Consider the following 26049-nt stretch of genomic DNA (forward strand, 5'->3'; position numbering starts at 1 on the left):
ACTAGGACACCTGTATAAAGACAAAGTGTAACTGGGAAAATCAATTCAGTCAGAATAAATTCCTGGTCCAAACCATAGTCTCGCTCTCTGTCTGAACCTTTGTTCAGCCAATCCTATGATTTTTTGGGGCCTGACATGATTTTTGAACAATTTGGGTTTGCAGTATAGCTTTAGAGGGGAAAAAAGTCACAGTCCCTGCACTGAGGAGCTTGCAATGTCCGTCCCTAAATGCGCAAAGGAAACATTTGGATGAACCTCTGTGCCTGCACAGAGCCCAGTTAAACTCAAAGGAACTCTGAGTACAGGTGAGCCAACAGTCTGGGTTTCTGTAAATTTGGGATCTAAGGGCCCAATCCTGCAAACACTTATGAAAACCAAAGGGACTACTCATTATACTACATAGGGTTTGCAGGTTTGCCTTAAGTTAGATATGACAAGGATATAGGCAGTGGTGTTGTAGCTGTGTTGGTCTCAGGATATTAGAGAGACAAGATGGATGAGGTACCGTAGTATCTTTTATTGGACCAACTTCTGTTGGAGATAGAGGGAAGCTTTCGAGCTCTGTGTAAGCTCGAAAACGTGTGCCTCTCACCAACAGAAGTTGGTCCAATTAAAGATATTATCCCACCCATCTTGTCATTCTAATGACATAACAACAACATATAATGGACACAGGGAGAGATGACATCAGGCCAAGAGGGAGAGCTTAAATAAAATAATGCTAGTTTTGTTTTAAAATATATATTTTATAAAGTTAGATTTTATTAGGTCACGGCCTAGATTTTATGTTGATAAATGCTTTAGAAACCCAATAGATTAGAAAGAAATAATAGGGCTGAGAATCATTATAAATAAAATAACAGTCATACAGAGCTCCCTGCAGCTCCCATTGGCTGGGAATGGCGAACCGCAGCCATTGGGTGCTGCGGGCGGCCATGCCTGCGGACAGTCAATGTAAACAAACTGTCTAGCAGCCTGCCAGCGGATTACTCTGACGGGCCGCAGGTTGCTCACCACTGGTCTATATGTTTTATTGCTTTTTTTCCCTGTGCCAGAGAGGCACAATGGCGTTAGATTATAGTTCAGGAACTTTTTTACTTATCCATTTTAAAAAATGCAGGACAATCATTAGCCAAAACTGTAGGACTTTCATGTGTGAAAGTCTGAGCAATTTAAAGTGACATTCTACTTTACAGAACACCAAACACCAAAATAAAAGTAATGTAAATTAAATGAAAATCCAGGATTATAACTGGAATGCAGGGTATTGGTTACCAAGTGTTTATAACTTAACTTTCATGTGTTTAGGACATGCTGAACAGTTATTGTGATTTTTTTCTGTATGGTAGTTTAAATAAATTACCAAAATAAGTGACACTGGTGTGATTATATTGCATTATTTTGACAAATAAAATATTCATAATTTTGCATTTTTTTGGCGCAGAATTTGGGATTTTTTGGTGCAGAATTCCCCCAGGAGTAATCCTTGAGAGGTGATCTATACACAAATTATTTTTTAATAAAAAAAGCCTGGATTTTTAACTATCAAAGAAGATGGGAGGGTAGAAGCTCAAAGAAGTTGAAAATGAAGACCTTATAAATAATTATTATATTCAGTTGGGGAAAAAGTCTGTAAATATGGTCTTTACTATTTCTTTTCCTCTGTAGGGGGTAATTTGCACCGCTGCCTCAGACCCCATTTAAACTTTATGCTCCTAAACTCCAGATAAAACTTGCATTGCATCTAGTCATTGAATCTGAGGAAGCCTTCAAGCAACTCACTCTACTGCCTATCAACACCTCTTCTGAAGTAGCTGAAGGAGTAACCCCCACAATGTGAGGCTGGGAATGAAAAACACAGACTAAGTTCCCCAAATAACTGTGCTGTCCTGCCAGTAGATCACATTTTGTTTTTGTTTTTAATTTTAAACACAAATATTTTCTATTTCCTTTCTACTGTGAACTTACAACTTAATGAAAGGATAACTTAAAGAAAAATAACAGAGGGTCCTGTGGCACCTTTAAGACTAACAGAAGTATTGGGAGCATAAGCTTAAAGAAAAATGTGTGTGTGTGCGCGCCCGCATTCCAGATGGGGTTTAGCAAGTGCCATTAATACAAGTGCTCTTGTGCCTCAAATTACACAAAAAAAGTGTATTAATGACCCACTTAAAACATGCCCTGTTTATGACATCTAACACATAAACAACATTCAAAGTAGTGAAAACAATCGCTGAACTAAAGCCTTTGAACCACACTAAGTGATTACATGGAGAACAAGAGTGCGATTCCAATACAGAGCACACGAAAATAAGGTCAAGTTAATGAGAACAGATTCAAACATTGCCATTCAAGGTTAATCAGAATATACCAGTTTCTATTTTCTGTATTGTTTAGGAAATCCATTAGTAAAATGGTATTGAGGGATAGTCTCTCTCTCTGTTTCTTTTAAACTCAGGGATGAACACTAAAAACTCTTCTCTGGAAACAGAACTGATTGCTGCCACTTTATTTTTCACCAAAATGCACAATTTGGTAATATAGTATGCTCGGTTCAGAAAACATCATAATCTTGGTGATAAACGTAAGCAGGGTTAAAAGCATTTTTAAATGCATAAATACATTATAAAGTATGAATGATGAAAGCTAAATGACTACTGTTTTTGGAAGAGACTTTCAAATTTATTAGTGCTAACATCAGGCTGTGATTAAGGAAAAATAAACAAACAAAAAAACGTTAACAGTAAAAGACCAAACAGTCTTCAAAAGTATACATTTATCAGAGGAACTCCGTAAATGTGCGGTATTAATGTTAATATTTCAAAGGAAAACTAACTACATAGAAGAAGAGATACAGGAGCAAGAACCCTTAAAATCAATGTACTTTATATATATATATATATATATATATGTATATGTATTATTTATACATATCAATGAAAAAACTCTGAAAGCAATAACATGGCTACAACTTACAGACCAAAGTCAAGTACACACAGATACTCAGTAACACTATAATATATACATCAAGGCTATTCAATCTCTCTCAAACTAATTTTTTATGTGATATACTAGCAAACAGGTTAATAAAGTTCCACTGAAGTTTATAGCAGTTTTTTCTATCACAGATATAAGTACAGAAACATAACACCACTTACCTTAAAGTTTGCAGATATAACACAAACTTCTTAGGTAAGTAATTAATAAACTTGCCTAGAACTATCTGGCTTAGGACAGACAGAAAGACACACACACACACACAGACAAAGCTAGCAGCACAGACTGGCCCCAGACACACAAAAGCTGATATTGTTCTCCTGCTGAGTGAAAATTTCACTTGTAAATCGAATGACATCTGTATTCAGAATCACCCACAAAAGCTGTCCCTGAGAGGTGACCAAACTGCTTGACTCAACAAGAGACAGATTTTACTGGTAGCCTTCAATGCAGGCAGCTGTATAATGGCAGCTTCTGGTTTTACCTTCTAGCAACCCTGCCTTCCTTTCAGCTAGCCACATAGATGGAACATGTTCTGCTAAGATCCTCCCCCTAGGCAAAGCCATCATGCCAAAGTATTCTTTAAAACAACTAATCATTAGGGTAAAATCTGTGTCACACTGATGTAAAAAATAGCCATTCACGGATGTCTCCAAAATCAGTAACTACATTCATGCTGTGCCAATACTGCTGACATACATAATGCGCAATGCTTTGTGGTATCTACTTCATGAAAGTCAATAAAATACTTTAATCAACGTATTTGATAAGGTATCTAAAATCTGCCGGTAGAAATAAAAACCTGTTCCACTACATTAAATTGTGCCATGCTTTTTCATTAAATAACTTGTATTCTTTACTTATCTGTGTTACTTTTTTATTAATAATGCTACATTCATTATGACCTAAACTGGACATCAGAATCAGTCCATAAAGCTTTATATAGGCATAACAATAGGAATATCTGCTTGAATTGGATGCAGGAATGTGCTGCATGATTCATTAGAATTTGGAACATCACATTTCCAAAAGAGAGGGAGGGACATGTTTCCCTGCGTAATACAAGTGACACTGTCCAATCTAAAACCACTCTTATTCTTTAAAAAAATGAATCAAGTATTAAATTTGACTGTATTTTTGTACGTTTCCCAAAATGGTTGTTTTTCTCTCTCTATTGTAAACACATCTAATACTTTAGTAATGAATCATTGGGTTTTTTTGGAATTATCCAACTATTTCTGAAGAAATTAGTTTTGATTCTGTATGATTACTGACAACCATACAACAAGAACTATTTTGAAAGACCCTTCCAGGAGATGCCCTAGTGTTTTGCAGAACTGGGCCCAAAATGAGTGCAGGATCCTGATCTTTACATAAAAAGAACTGTTCCCTAGCAGAGACAAAAACCACATTAAAAAATACATCCGGTAGCTTTCCTGTTTTACACTTGTAATTTACTATCTGCAGGAAACAAGAGCTGAATTATACACTTTGTCGCATGTATCTAAATTGGTCACTACCAAAAACACCAATTTAAGAATTTTTTCCCTCTGAACTGTACACAAAAGTTTAGACACAAAAACTTAACTGGAATAGATCCATGTTGCTGTGGCATAGCAAATGTTGCACATGCTGTTTGTTTGAATTTGTATTTGATATTTTAGCTCACAAATGATATATACATGTCAGAGTTTGACAGATATTTACTTAGCAATGAAAAAAAAAGTTGAATTTCCACTCTCCACATTAGTGCTTCTGTTTATATCATAACATACTAGTCTATAGCTTATGTTCTGAACTTAGAAAACTATTGGAGAAAAAGTAATATTAAAAACACACACAAATAAGCTACTGTAACTAGACTTGTTGATGATCTTTAAAGAGTAGGTGATCCAACAAAGAGTAGGTACAGTATACAGTTTAGGTTCTAGGAAAAATATGACCATAATCAAAAGGCTACAGTTACAGTTCAGACATCTCAGTTCATAGATATATATTTTATGTTGCACAGATTATCCTGTAAATAAAAAGGAATAAAAAGGCATTTTTGTTTTTGAACTCCTTCGCCACTGGAATAAGCCTAAACAGATGAGTTTCTTAAGAACTGCAAGAAAAGCTTTTTCTTAATATAGCTTTTAAAATAGACATATATAAATGAACTCAAACAGTGGAATAGCAGAAAACACACTTTTCTGCTGTCCTGCCCATGAGTAACTTTATAAAGAAAGAATCCCCGCTTGATGTGTGATCTTTATTAGCTGAGAAACTAAAAGGAAAGGGATAATTTTCATTCCTTTGTACAGAGATCCTTCCTCTCTTTTGCCTTTAGAGAAGATTTAGTTTAGAAGTCAGGGAAGAGATTCCAATAGATAAATCACATGCTTAGTCTAAAAATAAGAACTACTCTTGAGAAAGAGGAGGAACATGTGAACAAATTTAACATATGGAAAAAGGCCAAGAAGTGGGAAGCAAAGTTTTTCATGCAACTGACATTTTGATTTGACAGTAAAAACTCTACAACAGATCCTAAAATTCTTACTCAGCAGAAGATAATGGGTCAGAGTTTGTGTTCTGGTAGTCTCACTGACCCAAACCATTCCAAGGAGAACAAACTCTTCCTCACAGACTGTCACTGAAACATAGAACATGACCTTCCCAGAGGCAAAATGGCATCATATCAATGCATGTCTACAAACTGCCTAACCTGCCTTACTGAAATAAAAATCTTACTTAATTTTTAAAAAAAGATTTTGTTCTGTGTTGTTTCAAGATTTTAAACTTTTATTAAATTTTTTGTTTTGTATGACTTGTGTCATCATGTCTCCCCAAAGATTTAGTAATGGGAGGGGTCTTTCTCTCCCTTATTCAACATATTCTAGTAAAATATTAAACTGCATTCTAGTACAATGGTGCTCTATTAAAACACTATCTTAATGTACCTTTAAATTGAACCTTTTCTGTCTCAGTCTCACTCACAGAACTACCCAGGCTTTTGAAAAAAAAACTTCTGAGAGACAAGAACACATGCTCAGGGCCGGCTCCAGGCACCAGCATAACAAGCAGGTGCTTGGGGCGGCCAAGGGAGAGGGGCAGCACCTGCGGCAATTCGGGGGCGGCAGGTCCCTCACTCCCTATAGGAGCGAAGGACTTGCCGCTGAACTGCCGCCGCCGATCGCGGCTTTTTTTTTTTTTTTTTTTGCTTGGGGCGGCAGAAATGCTGGAGCCGGCCCTGCACATGCTAGTCCTTTGCTGCATATAAATCTTATATAGCATTGGTTACACCATTACTAGAATGCTTGTCCAGTTTTGGACTTTAAAAAGGATGTCAAAAAACTGAAAAGGTTTCAGAAAACAGCCACAAGAATGATTCAAGGGTGGTCCAGATTATGAGGGAACTGCCTAATGCTCCTTGTAGCACTCTAGTACCTGATCCAGCAGTGAGGTGTTCCCTGGTTAAAAATAAAAAGGTCTCAGTACCACTTTTATTTATCTGTTACAAAGTTTGGCTTCCCCATTCTGCAAAAAGGTATGTAAACCAAGAAAACCTGTGATGGGGGTACATGTGGCCTGGAAGTTCATACTTAGGTCACCATATGTGTTACTGGACATGTAGGCATTCTCAGGTAAAATAGTTGCATCTAGTTGCATGTTCTGCCAACAGCTATATTCAGTAATAGACAGTCACCCACCTCACTATCACATCAGCATAAGGGCCAAGATCAGAGAGGACCTGGATATTTGGACTTTTTTCTCCAAGAATTTAAAGGGTCAGCATTTTAATAATCTAATTTTACTCTACCTCCCAGGACATAAGTTTTGGTATATATTTTTCTGGCTACTGATGTGCCCATAGGAAGATGGAAGAAACATACCTCCCACCAAAACAAAACACACCACTGTAAAACACAATTCTCCGATGGGGAGAGAATGGGAGCACAAAACAACGTGACAGAGGTTAGTCACATCATTTAACGCACTACTGGAAGGCATTCAGATAGTACAGTGACAAATTCAGCCAGCTCCTTATGTATTCCATTCCAGTGAAATATTAAACTGTATTACACTACTCAGCCACTAGTGGTACTGTGTAAAATACCCTATTTAAACGAACCTCAGCCATTCCTGGCAGAGCATTAAAGGATCTTATGATGGACACATCTGGTATGTAAAAACAAGCACTGTAGCCAGTCCATATCTGGTACAGAAGAACATCACCTGGTGTCAGGAGTAAACTAAGAACAGAAACAGAAGAAAAACAGCAACAAAGGTTGCAGACAAAAGGAAGAAAGATTGCAGGATCTCACCAACATACCTTTCTTCAATGCACCGAGAACGTCAGCTTTGGCAAACCTTCAGAATGGGCAGACTGGAAAAAATATTTTGCAAGATTTCGCTCTGCTACAAAGCTCCACAAGGAAACTGATGACATACAGATATCTTTTAATGTATCCTTTATACCTCAGAGAAAAGTGGTTTATGAAAAAGCATGTTTTCACCAGAAAAATCAAGAACCAGGGGGAAATGTTGAATGTTTTATAAGAGCTTTGCATACAATGGCTGAAAACTGATTTTGGGAATGCAAAACATGGAAATATCAGAGATAGGATGGTTATTGGGTTAACAGATAAAAGCCTTTCACAGCAACTACAAATGAAGAGAGATGTTACCCTAGCCGCCATAGCTTTACAGGTAGCAAAGCTGTCAGAATTAGTCAAACCACAGAACAAAAGACAGGAGCAACTTGAAAAACCTGAAGCTAGCTTAGAAGCTATAAACAGACACTTGAGTGTTAAAAGTTATTATCATAACACCCCTAAGGCAAGGAGTGAGAACTCCCAGGTTAAGGGGGACAAACTCCAGACTACATGCACAAGTTGTGGAAAAAGTCATATCCATAGAGATGATGCACATCCAGGCAGAGGTGCATGGTGTAATAAATGCTTGAAATATGGATGTTTCGCTGCTGTTCGCCACACAAAAGAAATCAGGGAGTTGACTACTATTACAAACAATCCAGAGCCATTGTTTCTCTGATCTATCACTTGCAATGACATAGAGCCTGCCTGGAGAGTGAAACTGAATATTCATGGCAAGACTATTGACTTTAAAATTGACTCAGGAGCTGACATTTCACAGTCATGCCAGAAGGGACTTTCAATCACCTTCAACCCCTCCCAGAGTTAAAGTCACCTGACACAGGTCTGACTAGCCCTGGAGGTATTCTGAACTGCACAGACCAGTTCACCACAGAAACAGCTTATAAAGACTAAAACTGTGCATTCAGAGTGCAAGTGTTCAAAGGATCAAAGACCAACAATCTTTTCAGCCACAGTGTGGCAGCCATGATGGGCCTAGTGAGAAAGGAGAAAGAACTTGATGGAGGATTCGATTAGGGTGACCAGATGTCCCGATATTTCCTTGTTTGTCCCGCGTCCCGACCAATGTTAGGTCGGGACACTGGACAAACAAGCAAATACTCCGGAGCCCGGAAGTGCTCGCGCCCCCCCTTCCCTGACTCCGTCCCCTCCTTCCCCCATTGGCTCCCTCCCCGAATCCCCGCCTCTTCCCCAGGCTCACCATTCCTCCTTCCTCCCCAAGCTCTGGAGGGAGGCCCCGGAGACGCAGGGGGAGCGCGGGGCCAGGGTGAGTGAGAGTCCGGCCTGGCCCCGAGTGCAGGCAGGACGCAGTCGGGCGGTAGGGAGAGTAGGGGGGCGGCCCGTGGGGCTAGGCAGTGGCTGTTCTCCCCCCCTGGGCAGCGGGACTCGGGAGCAGCCGCTGCTGCAGCTCCCACTGCCGCGGGGGAGGAAGCGGCTGATGGCCAAGCTCGGCGGCTGCGGCTCTGGCAGCCCGGGCCCGAACTGGAATAGATTAGTTGGAAATGTATGTGAATTCAGAGGACATCACTACCTGGTCATTGTGGACTATTTTTCCAAGTATATAGAAACAACATACTTTAAAGACATAATATGTTGCCCACTTTGGTATTCCAGAACAACTAATGATGGACAATGAACTACAATTCACTGCAGCAAAATTTAACTCATTCCGAATGTTACCCGCTAGTGAATGGAGAGGCTGAGAGAGCTGTACAGGCAGCCAAGAAAATCCTAGAGCAGGAAGATCCATTCCTTGCTCTTCTCACCTAAAAATCAACACCCAATAGCAGCTACTTGATATAGTTCAGCACAGTCCCTGATGGGAAGACAACTGAGAACTACTGTTTCAACTTTGAAACAGAATCTATCTCCAAAGTGGCCCAATGTGAAGAGAGTAGCCAAATCAGATAAAAAGGCAAAAAGAGCCTATAAACACTTTTACAACAGATAACACTCAATCAGAGAACTGCCAGCTCTCGAAACTGGTGACCATGTTCATGTCAAACTGGATGGAGAAAAAGGAGGGACAACTTCAGCTGTTGTAAAGAAAAAGACCACTGCCCAGATCATATGTGATCGAGACCAACAGTGGAGAGTTCAACAGAAACTGCTGATATTTACAATTTGTTCCTCAGAAAGAACAATCAGCAGAAAAAAATCTACAGATGGTGGATGCAGAACAAGATGACGACTCAGATTCCAAACTGACCACAGCCAGTTGTTGCAACTAATGGACAGCCAGGTGACTCAAGGTGTTACATGTTAGGGTTGTGTAATTAGAAAACCAGTATGATTCAGAGACATTTGAGAGATTGATTCATACTGAACCTCAAAGACAGCGTGATAGCGTAAATATTGTAAATGGTAGGAATGTAGAGCTTAAAGGAGGAGGTGTAATGGAATGCTAAACTGTATTACCCTGTTCAGCCACTACATGGCTCTGTGTATAAAATACCTTAGTTAAACGAACCTCAGCCATACCAGACAGAGCATTAAAGGATCTTATGATGAACACACCATGGCATGCAAGTCCATATCTGGTACAGAAGAACATGAGACCTGACATCCAATGACCTGCAGAAGTTTCATTTAAAGTATTGAGACTACCACCTGGCTTGTGCAAGTAAGTTTAATCTTCTTATGAATGAAAAGGCTTTGCTCCACTTCCTCATCTGTTAGGGAATCATTGTCCTAAGCAAATACTGAGACTTTGGTAAAAAGGTCTCAGAATACATCACTTTAAAAAGGAGTATAAATCTGCATAATTCAAATTTTGAATACAAAATAGAAGTCAGATATCAACAAAAGAGCCACGTTCTGTGAATCAGAATATTTTTAACACTATACCCATTTATTCAATGTGTAAACTCACAAACCAAGTCATTAATCACGCGTGCAAAAATCGCATTTTTAAAACTCACACTATGCAGTATGATAAACTATAATATAGTTGTATTTTAATATCAAGTTTTCCTTGAATCATTTCTTACATTTACCACTTATTAAATTCATATATTTTCTTGTTTGTAACAAAGTCAAAAAGTAAGCAGGATACACAAAAAAGAAGCAAATACTACACAGTGAATTTAAAATTCCATCAAAAATGAAGAGAAATATTTAGCTATTAAAGAAGAAAATATATTCAAATTTCTACTGTAAAAATACTTACATCTAGTAGTGTGTGAAGATGCTGATCCTGAAAAACACTGTGTAGAAAATCTAAATCTTTTTCACTGCAGTCTGTAAGCGCATGAATTTCCTCCAGGCTGTCCAGCACCTGTGAGACTGCTCCTGCAGGCAAACAAGCAGAAAATAAACCAATAGAGCAAAGACTCATGGTAAACTGACCTTTGGAACTGGAATCTTTCACTTCATTCACTGTGACTATCTAAAACAGGATTTTAAAAAGGCTAGAACTTTTATTGACGAACACACTGAATGAACTTAATGTTATTTAATAGTACAGTATACATCTTCATTTATTCACAAGCAACAGTTTAAGAGAGCTTTAAGAATGTCTTTGTATTTTTAAAAATCAGATAACAATAGGGATGGATGTTTAGGTGAATTACCAGAATGCTCAACCTGCATTTGCTTCATCTTACAACCTACAGTTCATCTTGAATTTTTCTATAATTAGCTGAAAATATAATTAGCTGAAGATTTGACACTTTATCCAGCTGTTTATCTAGAAAAAAAGTGTATGAACATAAACTGTGAACCGGGAAATGAGGAACAGCTGAATAATCATTGGTAAATTTCTAAATCTCAATCACTTGCATTGTCATTCTATATTTCCCTCATTTCTCCTCAAAATGTTCATTTATGCTGCTTGCTTTTATAGTCTTATTTGCCAACATACAGTAGTGAACATAAAAAAGTCTGAATTTTTAAAATGTATATTCAATTAAAAAAGGGTTGTCTTAAAAATTTCTCTTCTTCCGTAATGTTAAAAATCAATTAGTCCAGCTTTTTTCTCCTAAAAATATCCTTGAAAAACTGGGATCATTCATATTAGAACATGCAAAAGACTACTATAAGAATTTCTTGGCTCAATGGACAAAAAGTGGCAAAAGTAAAGGTATAAGGAACCTCATATCACAGTAAGTGCAATTCTTAACATAAGATTTTTCCTTACAGTTTTCCATGCAAGAGAATGGTGAGAGGATTACATTGTTCACTTTTTGAAATAAATGGAAGATATTACTTTGTAATGGCTTATCAACAATCCCTTGGATGTCTGAAAGTTCCAGACCGCCTTACCCTGTCCAACAATACTTGCATCTCCCATCCATCCATCCGTCTGAACAACTGTTTTTTTGTTTCTTGTTTTTTTTGGGGGGGGGGTAGGTGGGTGGTGGTGGAGGGGAAATCCACAACCCCCAAGGATTTCTCCCCCACCATAAATCTGGAAAGTGAGTGATTAAAGATGTGCAGATGGCTCCTCTGACACCCCAAATCAATGCATGTGTGTTTTATTCTACTTAGGCTTTTAAACTATGCCTTCTGCCATGGTATCTAAGTGTCCATCTTGCCATGCTACTGAATATGTGCTCCCCCCACACTTGCCTGCAAAAGAGTTGAGGCAATAGAGCAGCATGGTCGCAGGCATCAGAAAACTATTTCTGCATCTTCTACATCAGAAAAAATGATGGATTTACCACAAAAAGAGTTTGGAAATTGGGTCTGAAGTCTTATGAGATTCAAGATCTCTCATTAGAATACCTGGTTTCACAAGAGCCAGAAATACTGTGAAAGTAGCCCCTCTCATATTATTTCCACTTTTCCCCCAAACTAGAAAATGGAGAGATGAACGAAAATTAGAAGCACACAATGTTAACTCGGTTTTATCAGACCCTAAAAAATGGTTGAGATTTGAGAGAGTTATTGAGGAACTGTAACGGGGTCTACAAATCCCATACTGAGCATAGACAGTCTCCTGTTTACAAGCAAGCCGCTTGATCACACCCCTACGCAGCTGCTAGAGCTGCCAATCACAGAGCTGCAGCCAATAGAAGAAACAAGGCCTGCTATAAACGGGAGAGTACAGACAAGGAAAGGGAGACAGAAGGGCCTGGGATAGCAAGGTCGTGACAGCCTTATACGAGGCTGCCTCCAGGAGACCGAAGGGTGACTACAAGCCCAAAAAGTGAAGGGCTGACAGGATTAATTAGAGATGAGGGTCCAGGAACTGACTTGACAGAGCAAACTAAGGAGGGCCAGTCAGGAGAAACTGAGGCCCATCGAGAGACCACCCCAAGAGGTGGTGACAGGAAGGTTCGGGTGGATTTTTATTTTATCTGAATTAGTTCACCCATCCCTAGAAAGAGTCAGTCTTTCGTTTTACCATATGGAAAGCACCCTTAAACATTTTAAAACAAAACAATTGTTATCAAGGTGGTGGAGCAGGACCCAGGCCTATCTACACTAGGAAAATAAGGACTCTTACCACTCCACCAGTGCAGCTCCACTGGTAGTAGAAACAGGGTTCAGGTATTTTTACCACCATTTTATCTAACCATTTATTTCTGGCTTTTTGGAGAAGGTTAAGATTATGCTCCTGGAGATAATGAGTGGAAAGGAACTTTCTGTAGGTGATTCACTGGGAGGCTGAGTTGAGTTAATTTTAGTTTGTGTTTGAATGTTTGTTTTTTTAACGCTGCTGGCTTATTATGCTATTGTAAGATAGATTTAGGTCCCCTGATTATTACTTTTATAGATCTTTTAATATTACTTAAATTTAAAGAAAGAAATAAAACAGATAAATATCACTAGAACCTGAATCCTATTTACAATACATTTTCCATAATTACTACATCCAGTGGAGTTACACTAGTGCAGAAGTACAGGCCCCAGTTTTCCTAGTGTAGACGTAACCTGTGTGCTACAGCTATCCTCCATCAACAACCTTGATCTACATTGTCATTAGAGCGCTGTAGGAACAGGAATTTCTGTCATGTGGAAAATTTCTCATGTCTGAAATTCTTGTCATTCAGAATTAGAACAAAAGTTGGACATGTGAAATTTTCCATGGAAGGGTCTGTAATGGGGCATACAAGGCAGGACGGGGTTAATGGGCTACAGAAGGCCAATTAGCCCCAATTAAAACACCTATAGCAGGAAGTAGGCCTCCAGGGAGGGGCTTAAAAAGAAAAGCCCTGCTCATTTGGAAGGGGCAAGCAGAGAGAGCAGATGGAAAGTGCCGTGGGAAAAAAAGGCTAGGTAGGCCCAGGGACTGGGGAAGACTTATGCCTAGTAGAGCTACCAAAGGAATTTAGTTTATGTTGCTTTATACTTGTTTTGGACTTTGAATGCCCTGGAAAGGGTAGAACTGTTAGAGACCTAGCCTGAAAGCTGAGTCTTTGTAACCCAGAAGGTAGAGGGTAGGGAGAGCAGGACCAGCTGGGAAACTGAAGCAAGTGCTTGCTGTACCACACAATGCCAGAAGGGAGCGCTCTGGTAAAGACACGCAATAACACATGGTGGAGAATGCAAAGTAGTTGATCAGCCCTTGAAATTGAGGGGAAATTGAAGCTTGCGAGTACTGACTGACACTCCTCCCAACCTGGGTAATTGGGAAAGATGCTGGAGGTGGTACCACTGGTAACTGCAGCAGCAGTAGACAGCCATGCTACAGTGGCAGCAGGAACAGCACAAAAAGACGCAGATGCTGCTCCTGCAATTGATAGAGAGCCTGGAGAAACAGCAAGAGGTACAATTTGCCACTCAACAGCCGTCGCAGGAGGCCCACTTCCAGCAACAAGAGTGGTTGCAGAAGCAGCTTGGCCAAGTTGCTCCGGGGGCTTTGGCTGGTACTGGAGAGAGTAGCTTGGGCAAACTGGTCCCTCGCCTGTCAACAACGGTGGGGCCAGAGCCTGACCAGGAGGTTCTTTCTCTGTACCTTTGAACAAGTGGCCAGTGCAGTGGGCTGGGAAGAGTCTACCTGGAAGCACCATTCTGGATGTGTGAGATGCAAGCAGCCTACTGCATAATGACTGACAAACAGGCAGGCTCCTATCCTGTGATAAAGGCTGTTCTCTTGGATAGATGGGGACTGACAATGGAAGTGTACCAGCTTGTTTCTGGGTTGAACCATTCCTGCAGAGAGCACGACCAAGGGTACTGGCTCAGAGGTTATGGGCATAATCATCATGCAGCGAAATCCCAGAGACCTGTTCCACAGGGAAAATTGTGGACCAAGTGGTCCTAGGACAGTTCTTGAAGGTTCTATCCATGGGAGCCCAAAACTGGGTAAGGCAATTCTAGCTTGCCTCAGCAGGTGTGGCCCCTGAGTGGGAAGAAATCTCTTCTGAGGCCAAAGGAACCAAGTGGCCTGAACGGTATGGCAGACTAGGAGTGGCCCCTAGGGGAGACCAGAAGAGGAGAGATCCCAATCTAGGGAATTGCAGGATAGACCTCAATGGGAGAGGGTCCCTGAGTAGCCCAAAACGGGTGGATGCACAGGAGCTACCAAGGCTCCAGTCACTCCTACAATCTAGCAGAAGCACGTCTGGGTGTGGTCAAGGAAGCAGGGCTGCCGGGGGGGGGGGGGGGGGGGGGGGGGGGGGGAGTGGGGCAGTTTGCCCCAGACCCCACAGGGGCCCCCACGAGAATATAGTATTTTATGGTATTGCAACTTTTTTTTATGGAAGGGGCCCCCAAAATTGCTTTGCCCCAGGCCCCCTGAATCCTCTGGGCGGCCCTGCAAGGAAGTCCAGTGGTGTGCTTCAGATGCTCAAGCATAGGAATATCAGACAAGAATGTGATTACCTGGGATGTTTTTACAGGCATATTTGTGCCCTTCGGTCCTCTCTGAATGGCAATGGGACTCAGCGGTATGTGGTACCAGTTTGGCTGCAGGCATGTCTGTGGAATATCTCATGAACTCAGGTTGCAGGCACACTCTTGTTTGTGGAAAATGGAGCTTTGGTAAAGAGGATGAACTGGCATCTGCCCATGCATGTTGCTTGTGGCACATGGTGCGACAAATGTCTACCACCACCCATGGCAGAGGTTCAGCTGGGAGTACAGGGCTGGAGAGGTTAGCTATATATTGGGGTAGTAAAGGATCTTCCCTGACTTATGAGCTTTGGAAGTGACTGGCAAGGTTTCCCAACCCTGATGTAGAGAAAAGTAGCACCCAACCTGGTGGAGAGGAAAGATGTCATGAATCCAGAGCAACAGTTTAGAAAATCAGTGGCCCATCGGAAGAGGAGTGGAGGAAGTGGGAGGTTCAAGTTGAGACAGCTGATAGGGGCAGAGAAAAAACCCTTCATCATCTTAAAAATGTACAGAAACAGCTGAAAGATTATCAACATAAGCACCTCCCAGTAGAAGATCACTAAACAGATGACAAAACTAAAACAAGAGTTAGCACGATCTAGAGTCTAAACCAGGGGTGGGCAAACTACGGCCGCAAGCTCCCACTGGGGAGCTGGGTCGGGGGGCCAGACCATGCGGCTCGGAGGAACAGGAAGACTTTATGTTACTCTATACTTGTTTTGGACTTTGAGTGCCATGGAAGGGGTAGAACTGTAAGAGACCTAGCCCTCAGGCCAAGTCTCTGTAACCCAGAAGATGTTGGAGCATGGGCAGAGCAGCACAAGGCCTTGTGGAAAATTAAGGCAAGTGGTTGCTGCACCAGACAGGGCATGAAGGGGTGCTTTGGTAAGGACACGTAGCAATATGGACCTTTCCAAAAAACATCTGTTGGGAATTATTTGAAAATTTCTGTCTCAGCTCCCTGGCAGCCTACAGGGGGTTGTTGAGGAGCCTAAGGAGATGGGTGGGCAAGCAGGCAGGAAAGGAGGCAGGCAGGCTAGATTGTCTGGTTTCCATGAAAACTTTCAACATAATCTACATGTTCTGGTGAAATGTTCCAATAATGCAGAACTAGCATTTTCTGACAGAAAACTGTTCAACTGTAAAATTTTCAATTAGCTCCAACTGTCATACTGCCATACAAATTGGAACCTGTAAGATCACTTCCATCCCCTTGGCTGCTCCAATGCAGAAAAACACTTAAACACAAGCTGAAGTACTTTGCTGGATTAGGGCTTAGATGACTAACGGGTTTGTCGATGTTCGGTTTCTATGAAAATATCCAGGTGTGACTGTGCAGGAAAGGCTGTAATTCTCATGTGATATTGTTAGAAGAGCCTTCTGTACCTCTAAACTAAGAATGGTTACATGCCTTAAAGTAACTGTGGTTCTTTGAGATATTGTAGTCAGTGTGGATCCCACTTTAGGTGCACATGTGCCTCATGCTTGCAAGATCAGATTTTTTTTAATAGCAGTGTCCACTGGGTCTGCTCATGCGCTCCATACTTTCATTTGAGGGCATAAAAAGGCAGGGTGGCTGCAACCCTCACTCAGTTTTCTTGCACTTCAAAGCCTGTGTTGCTCAGGACTCCAAAAAGCAGGGATGGAGGTCAGGTTGTGGGATCCATACTGACTACATCTCAAAGAACCACAGCTACTATAGAGTAAGTTAACCATTCTTTCTTCTTTGAGAATATGTCAGTATAGCTCCCACCATGTGTGACTGGAAAGCAGTATCCCCTCTGGATTGTGGGATTAAGATGCGCCAGTCTCAGTCAAATGATGACTGGAGTACTTCTCTCCCAAATTTGGCATAAGAACTAGTCACCATATCATGAGTGTAATGCTTGTAAAAGTCAGCTTTATACATCTCAGATACTGACACATTTATGAAGCAGGCTGAAGACACAGCCTGTGTCCCAGGGAGCGCACCCTGACATTCACTAGCTAACTGTTTGTAGGTGGAAATACTTTGTGACCCACAAAGAAATTCTCTGTGATGAGATCTGGCTTGACCTTTTGACGAGTCAGATATAGCCAGAAAGCAATGAGGAGACAGTCTAAAGGACTTGTTCCTGCCCAGGTAACAGAGCAAGACTCTGGGAATGTCCAAAGAAAAGTAGCTTCTTTTCTTCCTGAAGCCACAATTGATGCCGGGGCGGACTGGAATGTTAATCATAGAAGATTAGGTTTGGAAGAGAACTCAGGAGGTCATTTAGTCCAACCCCCTGCTCAAAGCAGGACCAACCCCAACTAAATCATCCCAGCCAGGGCTTTGTCGAGCCTGACTTTAAAAACCTCTAAGAATGGAGATTCCACCACCTCCCTAGGTAACCCATTCCAGTGCTTCACCACACTCCTGAATAAACGGATTCAGATGAAACTCCAGGACTCCTTAGGGATGAACTTGGAGTGCTGTCTCATTACCATCTTGTCCCTACTAAAGGATGTGTGAGGAGATTTGACTATGAGGAGCGTGGCACTTGCTGACATTCAATGCTGAGGTGACGGCCACTAGAAAGACGTTTGAGGGTAGGGTGATATAATCAAACAGTCCAACAGCAGCTTGAATGGAAGCTCTAAGAGCTTCAGGAGGAAGATGTTGAGATTCTACGTAGGAATTAAGTCTCTAACAAGTGAGCAAGTATTCAGAAGGCCCTTGAGGAATCTCAATACTGACTAACGCCATTCCTGCCACAAGGGTGCCTGAGCCCTATCGGGAGGGCTGGCAGGCCTTTCAGTGATGTCAACCTTGGTCCTCAGAGGAAAGGTTTTTTGCTTGAAGGGGGTGAGAACGTACAGCCTGGCGATGGAGAGAACAGCTAGACCTCCCCATAGGCAGTGCTGAGGAACACCGTGCTCTCTATGCATCCGAAGAAGTGAGGTTTTTACCCACGAAAGCTTATGCCCAAATAAATCTGTTAGTCTTTAAGGTGCCACCAGACTCCTTGTTGTTTTTGTAGATACAGACTAACACGGCTACTCCCTGATACTTGACACCGTGCTCTCAGTAGCAGGGTCTGTATTGGTACTGGCAGCTGTCTCGGTACCGATGACAGTCATGTTTTCTTGGTGGCTTATCTTCTGTTATGGCTATCAATGCCAAGGGCTGCATTGCCGGAGTCAATGCAGGCTCACCAGCCCTCAATGCCATGTGGGGCTTGGTGGCTTGGTCTCCTGCGGCTTTAGGTGGTCTATCTTTATGGGATGATACTGAAATGTGCCTGGTGTGTCTGCCTCTTTGTTTGGAGCAGCCCATTTGGTGTCAGACTTCAATATCAGAGGTGTCTGTGGCATGGGTATGGTCTGATTTGGTGCCGGGGTATCAGTGCTGATGTTCGTGTTTGTGCCAGGTCTTTCCTTGGCATCATCTTCTCTGCACTTGTCTTCAGAGTTGCTTGTCTGCGAGATGGTGTGCTGGATGAGCCTGGCTTTTCTGCTACCTGGACTATGGAGCTCGTCTCCGCAGGATCTGAAGATACCTATATAGATTGCTCCAAGAAATGAAGATTCCACTGTGTGTCTTCCAATTTGTAGGTTCTCATGGAGAATGAAAGGCACACTTAACGTCTACTCAGTATGTGGGATTCTCTTAAGCAAAAGAGCTGCTGCTGTATCCATCTTTGAATGGAATTAGCCCACTGCAGGACAGGCAGGGCTTGAAACCCAAAGGTTTTGAATCTGCCATTTTGAGAAATCCCGTGTGTGTGTGTGTGTGGGGGGGGGGATGCAGTACTGGGGATCTGAGTATCAATCTTCAGTCCAGATGCATTGATATTGTTCACAGTAGGTGCATGTCCAAGAATCGGAAGACTTCTGAGGGTTTTTTATGAGGGGTTTAAAGAAATTTAGCCAAAGCAAAGACCTAGTGTGTCAGACGTGCCAGTTTGTGCCCCCCTCTGCCCTTTATGCCCTCGTACAGGAGCATGAGTTGGCACAGAGTGCATGAGTGGCCCCAACAGACATGGCTATTAAAAAAAAATTTGATCTCATGCACGAGATGCACGTGGTGCACCTAAAGTAGGATCTACATTGATGCATACTCGAAGAAAAAAAAAATGATTAACATTTATTTGAAAATTTCAAACCCTTTCTCTGGTAATACCAACTTTTCTGTTAAATAGCGAGCAGATAAACATTTTACTATAGAAAAGTGAACAGTGTTTTCTTCATTAACCCAATGATTTATTTTACCTTTTACATCCAGTTCAGCAACATTTAAGCACATGCTTAACTTTAAGCATGTGTTTAAGTTTAATTGAATTCCACATTCTTAAGTGATTTGCTGGATTTGGGCCTGAATGGGGTAGGCACAGAAGGATATGCCATACTTGTACTTCTGCTGCTAGAAGAGGATATAAATATTTTAATAAAGAGGGTGATAAGGAGAACATTCATTTCTATTCATCCAGGTCAGGAACTCTATTTCCAACAATTTTATTTTAAAAAGTAGACCCTTCCAACTGTGCACTAGGGTGGTATCCTTATAATAACTGTGACACTCTGCCCCATATTCATCATAGTGGTATAATTATGATATGATTATGACATAATTATGATGCATCTTGTGCAAATGTGTCATGTGAAATGTCTATGGAAAAGTTATGATTTGTGAATATGATTATCCTATTTGTATGAATGTATCATTTTTGTATCTGGAGTTATGAATATTGACTATATTTCTATATCTAATGCATTTACTGCTTGGTAACACTCAAAGGTTCACTTGCATTCAGGCTAGTCAGCACATCATGAATGGCCTACTCAAGTGGAATGACCCATCAGCAAAGACAATGGGCCACGGAAAAGGCTTGTCCTTACCTGGCAACGCTTCAGCCAGCCTATGAATAATGGCTGCTATGACTCAGCGATGCATGCAAGGGCAAGTGACCAGACCACATGATACTGAACTCCATTTTGGTACCTGTATTTTTCCACAAACTGGGCTGGGAACCCGGCTTAGAACAAAGGGGTTCCCGCCATATGGAAAAACTATAAAAGAAGGAAGTGACATCACCAAGGGGCCTCACTTTCTCAATACCTAAAGATACCTTGGAGGAACAAAGACTTTGAACTGGGGAAGTGCTGGTCGCAGGCAGGAAAGAAGGAAACCCTGCCTGTATATGAAACATCAACAAATTGCTTGCACTATCTAACTGGGTGCAACGCTGATTCAAATTCTGTTGTTCAAATAATTCACTTATTTCTGAATATAAGGGGTTTCAAAACCTAATGCTTGCACTAACCCACTGCTAATCGTTACTAGTTGGAATATTTTTTTCTTTGGGAAAAAAAAAGTATCTTTTGCCTCTCTTGTTATAATTCTATCCTGATTCTACCTATGTATAGTAAGTCTACAAAAACTTTACTTCCTATAAGTTTGATTTTTCAAAAGCTTCCAGCTCTTTCTCCCATCACTTTTGCAGCTTATTCACATAGAATCTTTTGTCCTTTACCCTACTTGGACAGTGAAAAGGAATTTCAATTGTAACCTGGTCAGTGATTTCTTCATAGTTATTTCCTATATATTACATAATTATATACAAAAAGCTAATGGAATGAGAAGTATTTTAAGTACAGAAACAAACACACACAGGTAACTTAGGCTCCCACAACCTTAACTCTGTCTCCTTGCATGTTTGCATTACAATGGGTACTTTCATTATTTGGTTATGCAGTATATATGAATATAGTGCTACAAAATAATATATATAAAAACCTCTAGAATTACAGAAAAGCATGTAGTTTAAATATACACAAATACCCACATCCTAGACCCCAGCATGCAGCCCGAGTGGCTGGGCTGTACATCAGAGGCAGAAGAAAAAGTCCTTCAAACTTAACAGTGCAGTCTTAGTGGAAATACTGGCCCTAACTCTGCCTCTAAAGAGTCACTTTTCTTAAAACCAATACTTTTCTGTTGCTCTGGCTAGTCTCAACCCTTGCGTATTTCAGATTTAATGATACTGTGACCAAATACAAGGCCTGAAAGAAGCAATACAAATCCTAGAGGGAAGCTAATCCCAGAGTCCTCAGGCAGGGGAGAAACTTGCTGGTGAACTGGGGTGGGGAGTAAAGAGGGAGGCAGACATAGGAATCTAACCTAGAGTTCACACCAGAATTGGAGGAGAAGATTGTCCAAGTAACTTCTGGCCTAATAATCTTTTTGGCCATTTAAAAATACAAGCGCTTCCAGGGGCCTCAGAGGATCCTGGACCGCTGCTGAAAGTTGCTCCCCCTCCCACACTGAAATCTGAAATAACACCTCTGTGCTGCTGTGGCGTGAGCGCAGGGCAGGCTTTGCAAAAAACACACAGGGCCTCCCTCCCACCACTGGAGGGCAGGGCCCCGACTCCCCCACCCTTCTGGGTCTATTTACTGGATCACAACATGCCATCAAAGTTTAAAAATTGGTTCTGAGCCCAAAAGGTTTGGGACTTTTGGACTGGACCAGACGATTTATCTAATGGTCCCTTCTGGCCTTAAAATCTATGGAAAAAACTCAATTCTACTCTTGCACAAGCAGGAACAGAATCCAACTCGTTGTCTGTTACCTATGCTGACTCTGCAGGGCTAACAAATAAAAAGCAGTATCAACATACTCTTCTCATTAAAGGCAGTGGATAGATTGGCAAGCGCTAAGAGGATCCACCCCCAATCCACTTACACTGCTACACTCTTTTGAACTAAAAGAAAGCTAGCTAGGGGACAGCTGAGTCCCCATCTGGATCTTCAGCATCACTATCTCCTCCTCTTCTTCATTGTAAGCCTGGCCCCTGAACTTCACAGGAGCTCAGAAAGACAGCGTGGAGCATCAGCTCACTATGTGGCATTAAGAGGGATCTTCACTCTACAGCAGCTGTGTGTGTAAGTGCACGGAGTGACTCTACGGTGAGCAAGTGGCAGGTGTAGGCGCATAGTGACCATGGGATGAGGTATCATAAATGTGTATTACACAGCACATACTGTAGTTGTGTAGTTGCTGTTGAGAAGGTGTCATAGAATGAAATGACTGGGAAACACAAGGTTCAGCGTGGGGAGAGACCTAAAGGGGTAGACAGAGGGTGAGTGTATGTGAAGAATATTACATGGGGAGTGTAGACAAAAAGTTGAAAAGGTGGAGAGGCAAGTAATAAGGGGTGTTGAGAAGCAGCATGGGGTTGAAATTAAAAAAAAGGGGATGAAAAATAATGATGACAGGTGGAAACATGGGGAGCAGCAGGCAGAGAGGGAAAAGTGAATGAGGAAGAGAAAACGGACATGTTGGGGAAGATGGAGAGAACTCAGGAAGGGAAAGAGAAAGAGGAGCATGGACAATGTAAGGAAAGAGATGAGGGAGGAAATGAAGGGAAAGGGAGAAGAAAATAGGTAGCAGTAGGAATACAGGAAGAGCTGAGTATAAAAATAGAAAGGAGGAGATAAAGAAATATGATGATCATAGGAACACAAATGAGAAAGAGGCGAAGGGATAAAAGAAATGAATAAAGAAACACGAAGAAAGGAATTAAAGCAAAAAAAGAAAAAACCATTTATCTTAAAGATATAAAAATATATTAATTTAAAAAAATCTTTGGCTCTCCTCCTCTCTGCGAGATCCATGCAGGGCCTCTCCACTAAGTCTTGCTAGTTCGTTTTTTTTTTTTTTTTTACTTAAATCTGACCCTAAATGACGACTCACCCAGGGATAGCATGAGACACAGAGGGAGTCGATATGTTGGGTTAGAAGGTGCAGCATTTTACACAATCACTTTTCACAGCTGTGCCACACATTAACAAGCAGCACAGCCACAAGCAGCAAAGTTATTTATAAAATGTTAATTTAACTATTCTAAACAAGTCCTTCCTACCACATCCCCTGTATGAAGTCATGCCTCTTTCTTCCTACTGCAACCACAAATGAGCTCCCCCCTTCTGGCTGCTGTGAGGGTAGTCTTGCTCTCACTCCTGTTAGCTTGCTGGAGGGAAGGCCACTCTCCCGGCTGTTTGGCTGCTGGGGGAGGAATCTCTACCAGCCTTTCCACTCAAAATATGTGGTGGTGGTGGGGTACCAAGAGATTTCTTCTCTTCCTTCCTGCATTGTGTGCGGGTGGTGCTTGGAAGCTAACAGAGGTCTGGGAACTCTGAAGTAGTGTGGCAGGTCAGTTCAGGGGGAAAACAATCCACAATGAGAGAGTGGGCTTAGGGAAACTGGGACATAAGACCATTATCTAAATCTGGTTAGGTGGCAAAAATAATTGATGACCCCAAAATTTTAATACTGTGCTGACACCAACATTTTTAACTGCAATTTGAGATTTGGAATTTGTTCCCTCTGAATTTGCTGTGGTTTGGGTTGGAACCACTCTCTCAGTGATGCAGAGGAACTAGAACTTTACTCCCTCATCCCTGCAAAACTTATTTGTTCTGACCAATCTCATCTATTTGCAGGTTCTGGAGGCACTTGGGTTTCAGTCTCTCTCAAAGCATGCAGTTAATTTCTAACACAAAAAACCCTCCCCGTTCTTTGATATGATTTTTTAAATATATAAACATATATGGCATATAGGCAGATTAGTTTTATACATATACACAAATGTATCTACATATACTACATAACACAGCAACATAAAACAAAACAAAAAATTTTATCATGCAAAGTCAATAAAAAATGTCATTTAAAAATATAGGTCTAGTACTATAATAAATAACTGCTATTCAGGGAAAAATCCAGTATTCCCTGATAATTTGGGAATCAAGCTACAAAAATTAGACATTTTCTCCTTTTCTTAATAACACTTAATGGCATTTTTATTTGGGCTGTAAACTAGAGTTTAGATTTTATAATATTATAAATACTAACAATTTTTAATACTGCCTCTAAATTAATATATCACATTTTACTGGAATAAATTTTAATATTGATTGCTCAGCTTTGAAAAGTTATGGACAGAGTTACTACCATATGCATGGGCTGTTCTAATTTTCTTCTGCAGGCAGTATTAAAACTGAAGCATGACAAGCTAAGGAGAAAAAACCTGAGTTTTAAACATGCACAGCCACACACTTAAAACAGAATGATAAGCCTTAGAGGAAAACAAAGGGATACCTACTTTCTGCTGCTAGAAGTCCTAGTAGGAAGGCAGCATTTGGACAAACAACAACAGTATGAAGATTTCAGAACAAGCAAGTTATAAAGCTGCAACTTGGCACACTAATTTAGCCACAAATAGTATGAACAAACTCAACACTTTTTTTTTTTTTTTTTATAAACTTTGTATGTGAGACAAATGGCACTTGAAAAAAAACATTTGGGATTGGGCAGGTAGCACATTTGCACACTGTCAGGTATCTGAAACTCCTATATTCGGACACTGGCTGAAAATGAAAATCCTAACAAACATTTAAGGACATCAGAAAAAAGATCAAGTAAAATTCTCAGTGAGTGGAGAACCGTTACACTTTCTCCTTCAATTTCTATGATTTCCTTCCCCTTTCAAAACTTTTTATGATACACAGAAGCAAGTAAGGCAAGAAAAGACAGTCAGACTTTGTAATTGTATTAATATTATATTTACTATTATCACTTGAATTTTTCAAACATTGATGATTAAAAAATGGTTAACTAAAGAATTTGAAAAATTGGTGATGATGATTTAGCAGTGCTAACTATATTATATACCTGGTAATGATGGAGACCACTAGTATTTGAACTGCAGACTAAGACCTTAGCCTAGAAACACTTATGCAATGAGTAGTTCCATAGAGTTCCATGGGACTACTCAAGTGCATAAAATTACTCACATGCATATGTGCAGCACTGGAGCCTAAATCTAACCATTTACCCTTCTCTCCCACAGTGATGGGCTGGAAAGTTTGGCTTTCTTTCTTTTTTCCTGTCAGTTTTAATTATCAAGAGTTTAATCATGAAGAGTTAATATTGCTAAATTTCTATAATTTACTATGACACAATAGATTCTAAAAGAACAAATATTTACCCACAATAATCTTGAGGCAAAAGTCATTTTCAAATTTAATTTATAAACAGAAGCCTATATGAAGCCATTGTCATGCCATTTACGCAAAGGATCCAAAAACACTGATGTGGTCTTAAAATGTCAGCTTTATGCTCTGTGAGAAACTGCTGCTTGCATTCAGTTAAACATTTACCACAGACCTCAGAAGGCAAATAGATACTCAGGAAATACTGCGAAAAGCTGTATAGTGCAAGCTGAACGTGTACACTTGGTCAATCACCCTTTTAGATACATGCTGCTGTACCTTCTTTGTGGTTTAAAAGCAACATTTGTACATTGTCTTGCAAGAAAATCCAGTACTATTTGAAATGGACAAAAATAACTAATAATGAAATATGAAGTCATTAGTGTCTCTCTCTCACCAACAGAAGTTAGTCCAATTAAAGATATTACCTCACCTGCCCTGTCTCTCTAATGTCCTGGGGCCAACACAATTGCAAACAAAGTATGAAGTCACTGTGAAATGACAAATGACCCTCACAGTGCATGAGCACTACAACTGAATAGCTCAAATGTGTATTTGTAAGTCCTCCACAATAAAAGATAAAGTATGCTTTTCTTTAAAAATCAATTACCTGATTTTCAAAGTTGGTGAGCACCCATTGATTTCAGTGGGTTTTGCAGTTGCTCAACAGTTCTGAAAGTCAGGCTACAAAAAGGTGTTTGGAAGTGAAAAAGTTAGAGTTGACATTGTTATCTTTATGGGCTTTTCTATTTATTGGCTAAGCACATGGGCTTATTGTGGGGCGTAAACCCTGAGATTTTGAATTCAGGTAAAGGATTTAAGTATCCAGCAGCAGCAAAATCTCTTTCCAGTTCAGCTTCCAAAGCTATAATAATAA

General features: G+C 40.8%; 1 protein-coding gene across 6 annotated transcripts in view; it reads right to left on the reverse strand.

Annotated features, from left to right (window-relative positions):
- LOC112116985 (peripheral plasma membrane protein CASK) overlaps positions 1–26049 on the reverse strand; it is a 408250-nt gene that overhangs the window by 91143 nt on the left and 291058 nt on the right. For all 6 annotated transcript variants that reach the window (XM_024214779.3, XM_024214778.3, XM_024214777.3 and 3 more), the window contains one exon: positions 10543–10664. In XM_024214779.3, coding sequence (XP_024070547.1) covers positions 10543–10664 — 122 coding nt within the window. The remainder of the gene's footprint in view (positions 1–10542; positions 10665–26049) is intronic.

Source organism: Terrapene carolina, unplaced genomic scaffold (assembly GCF_002925995.2).
Source record: "Terrapene carolina triunguis isolate 2854851 unplaced genomic scaffold, T_m_triunguis-2.0 Scaffold24, whole genome shotgun sequence".
In the NCBI taxonomy this organism is placed as follows: Eukaryota; Metazoa; Chordata; order Testudines; family Emydidae; genus Terrapene; species Terrapene triunguis.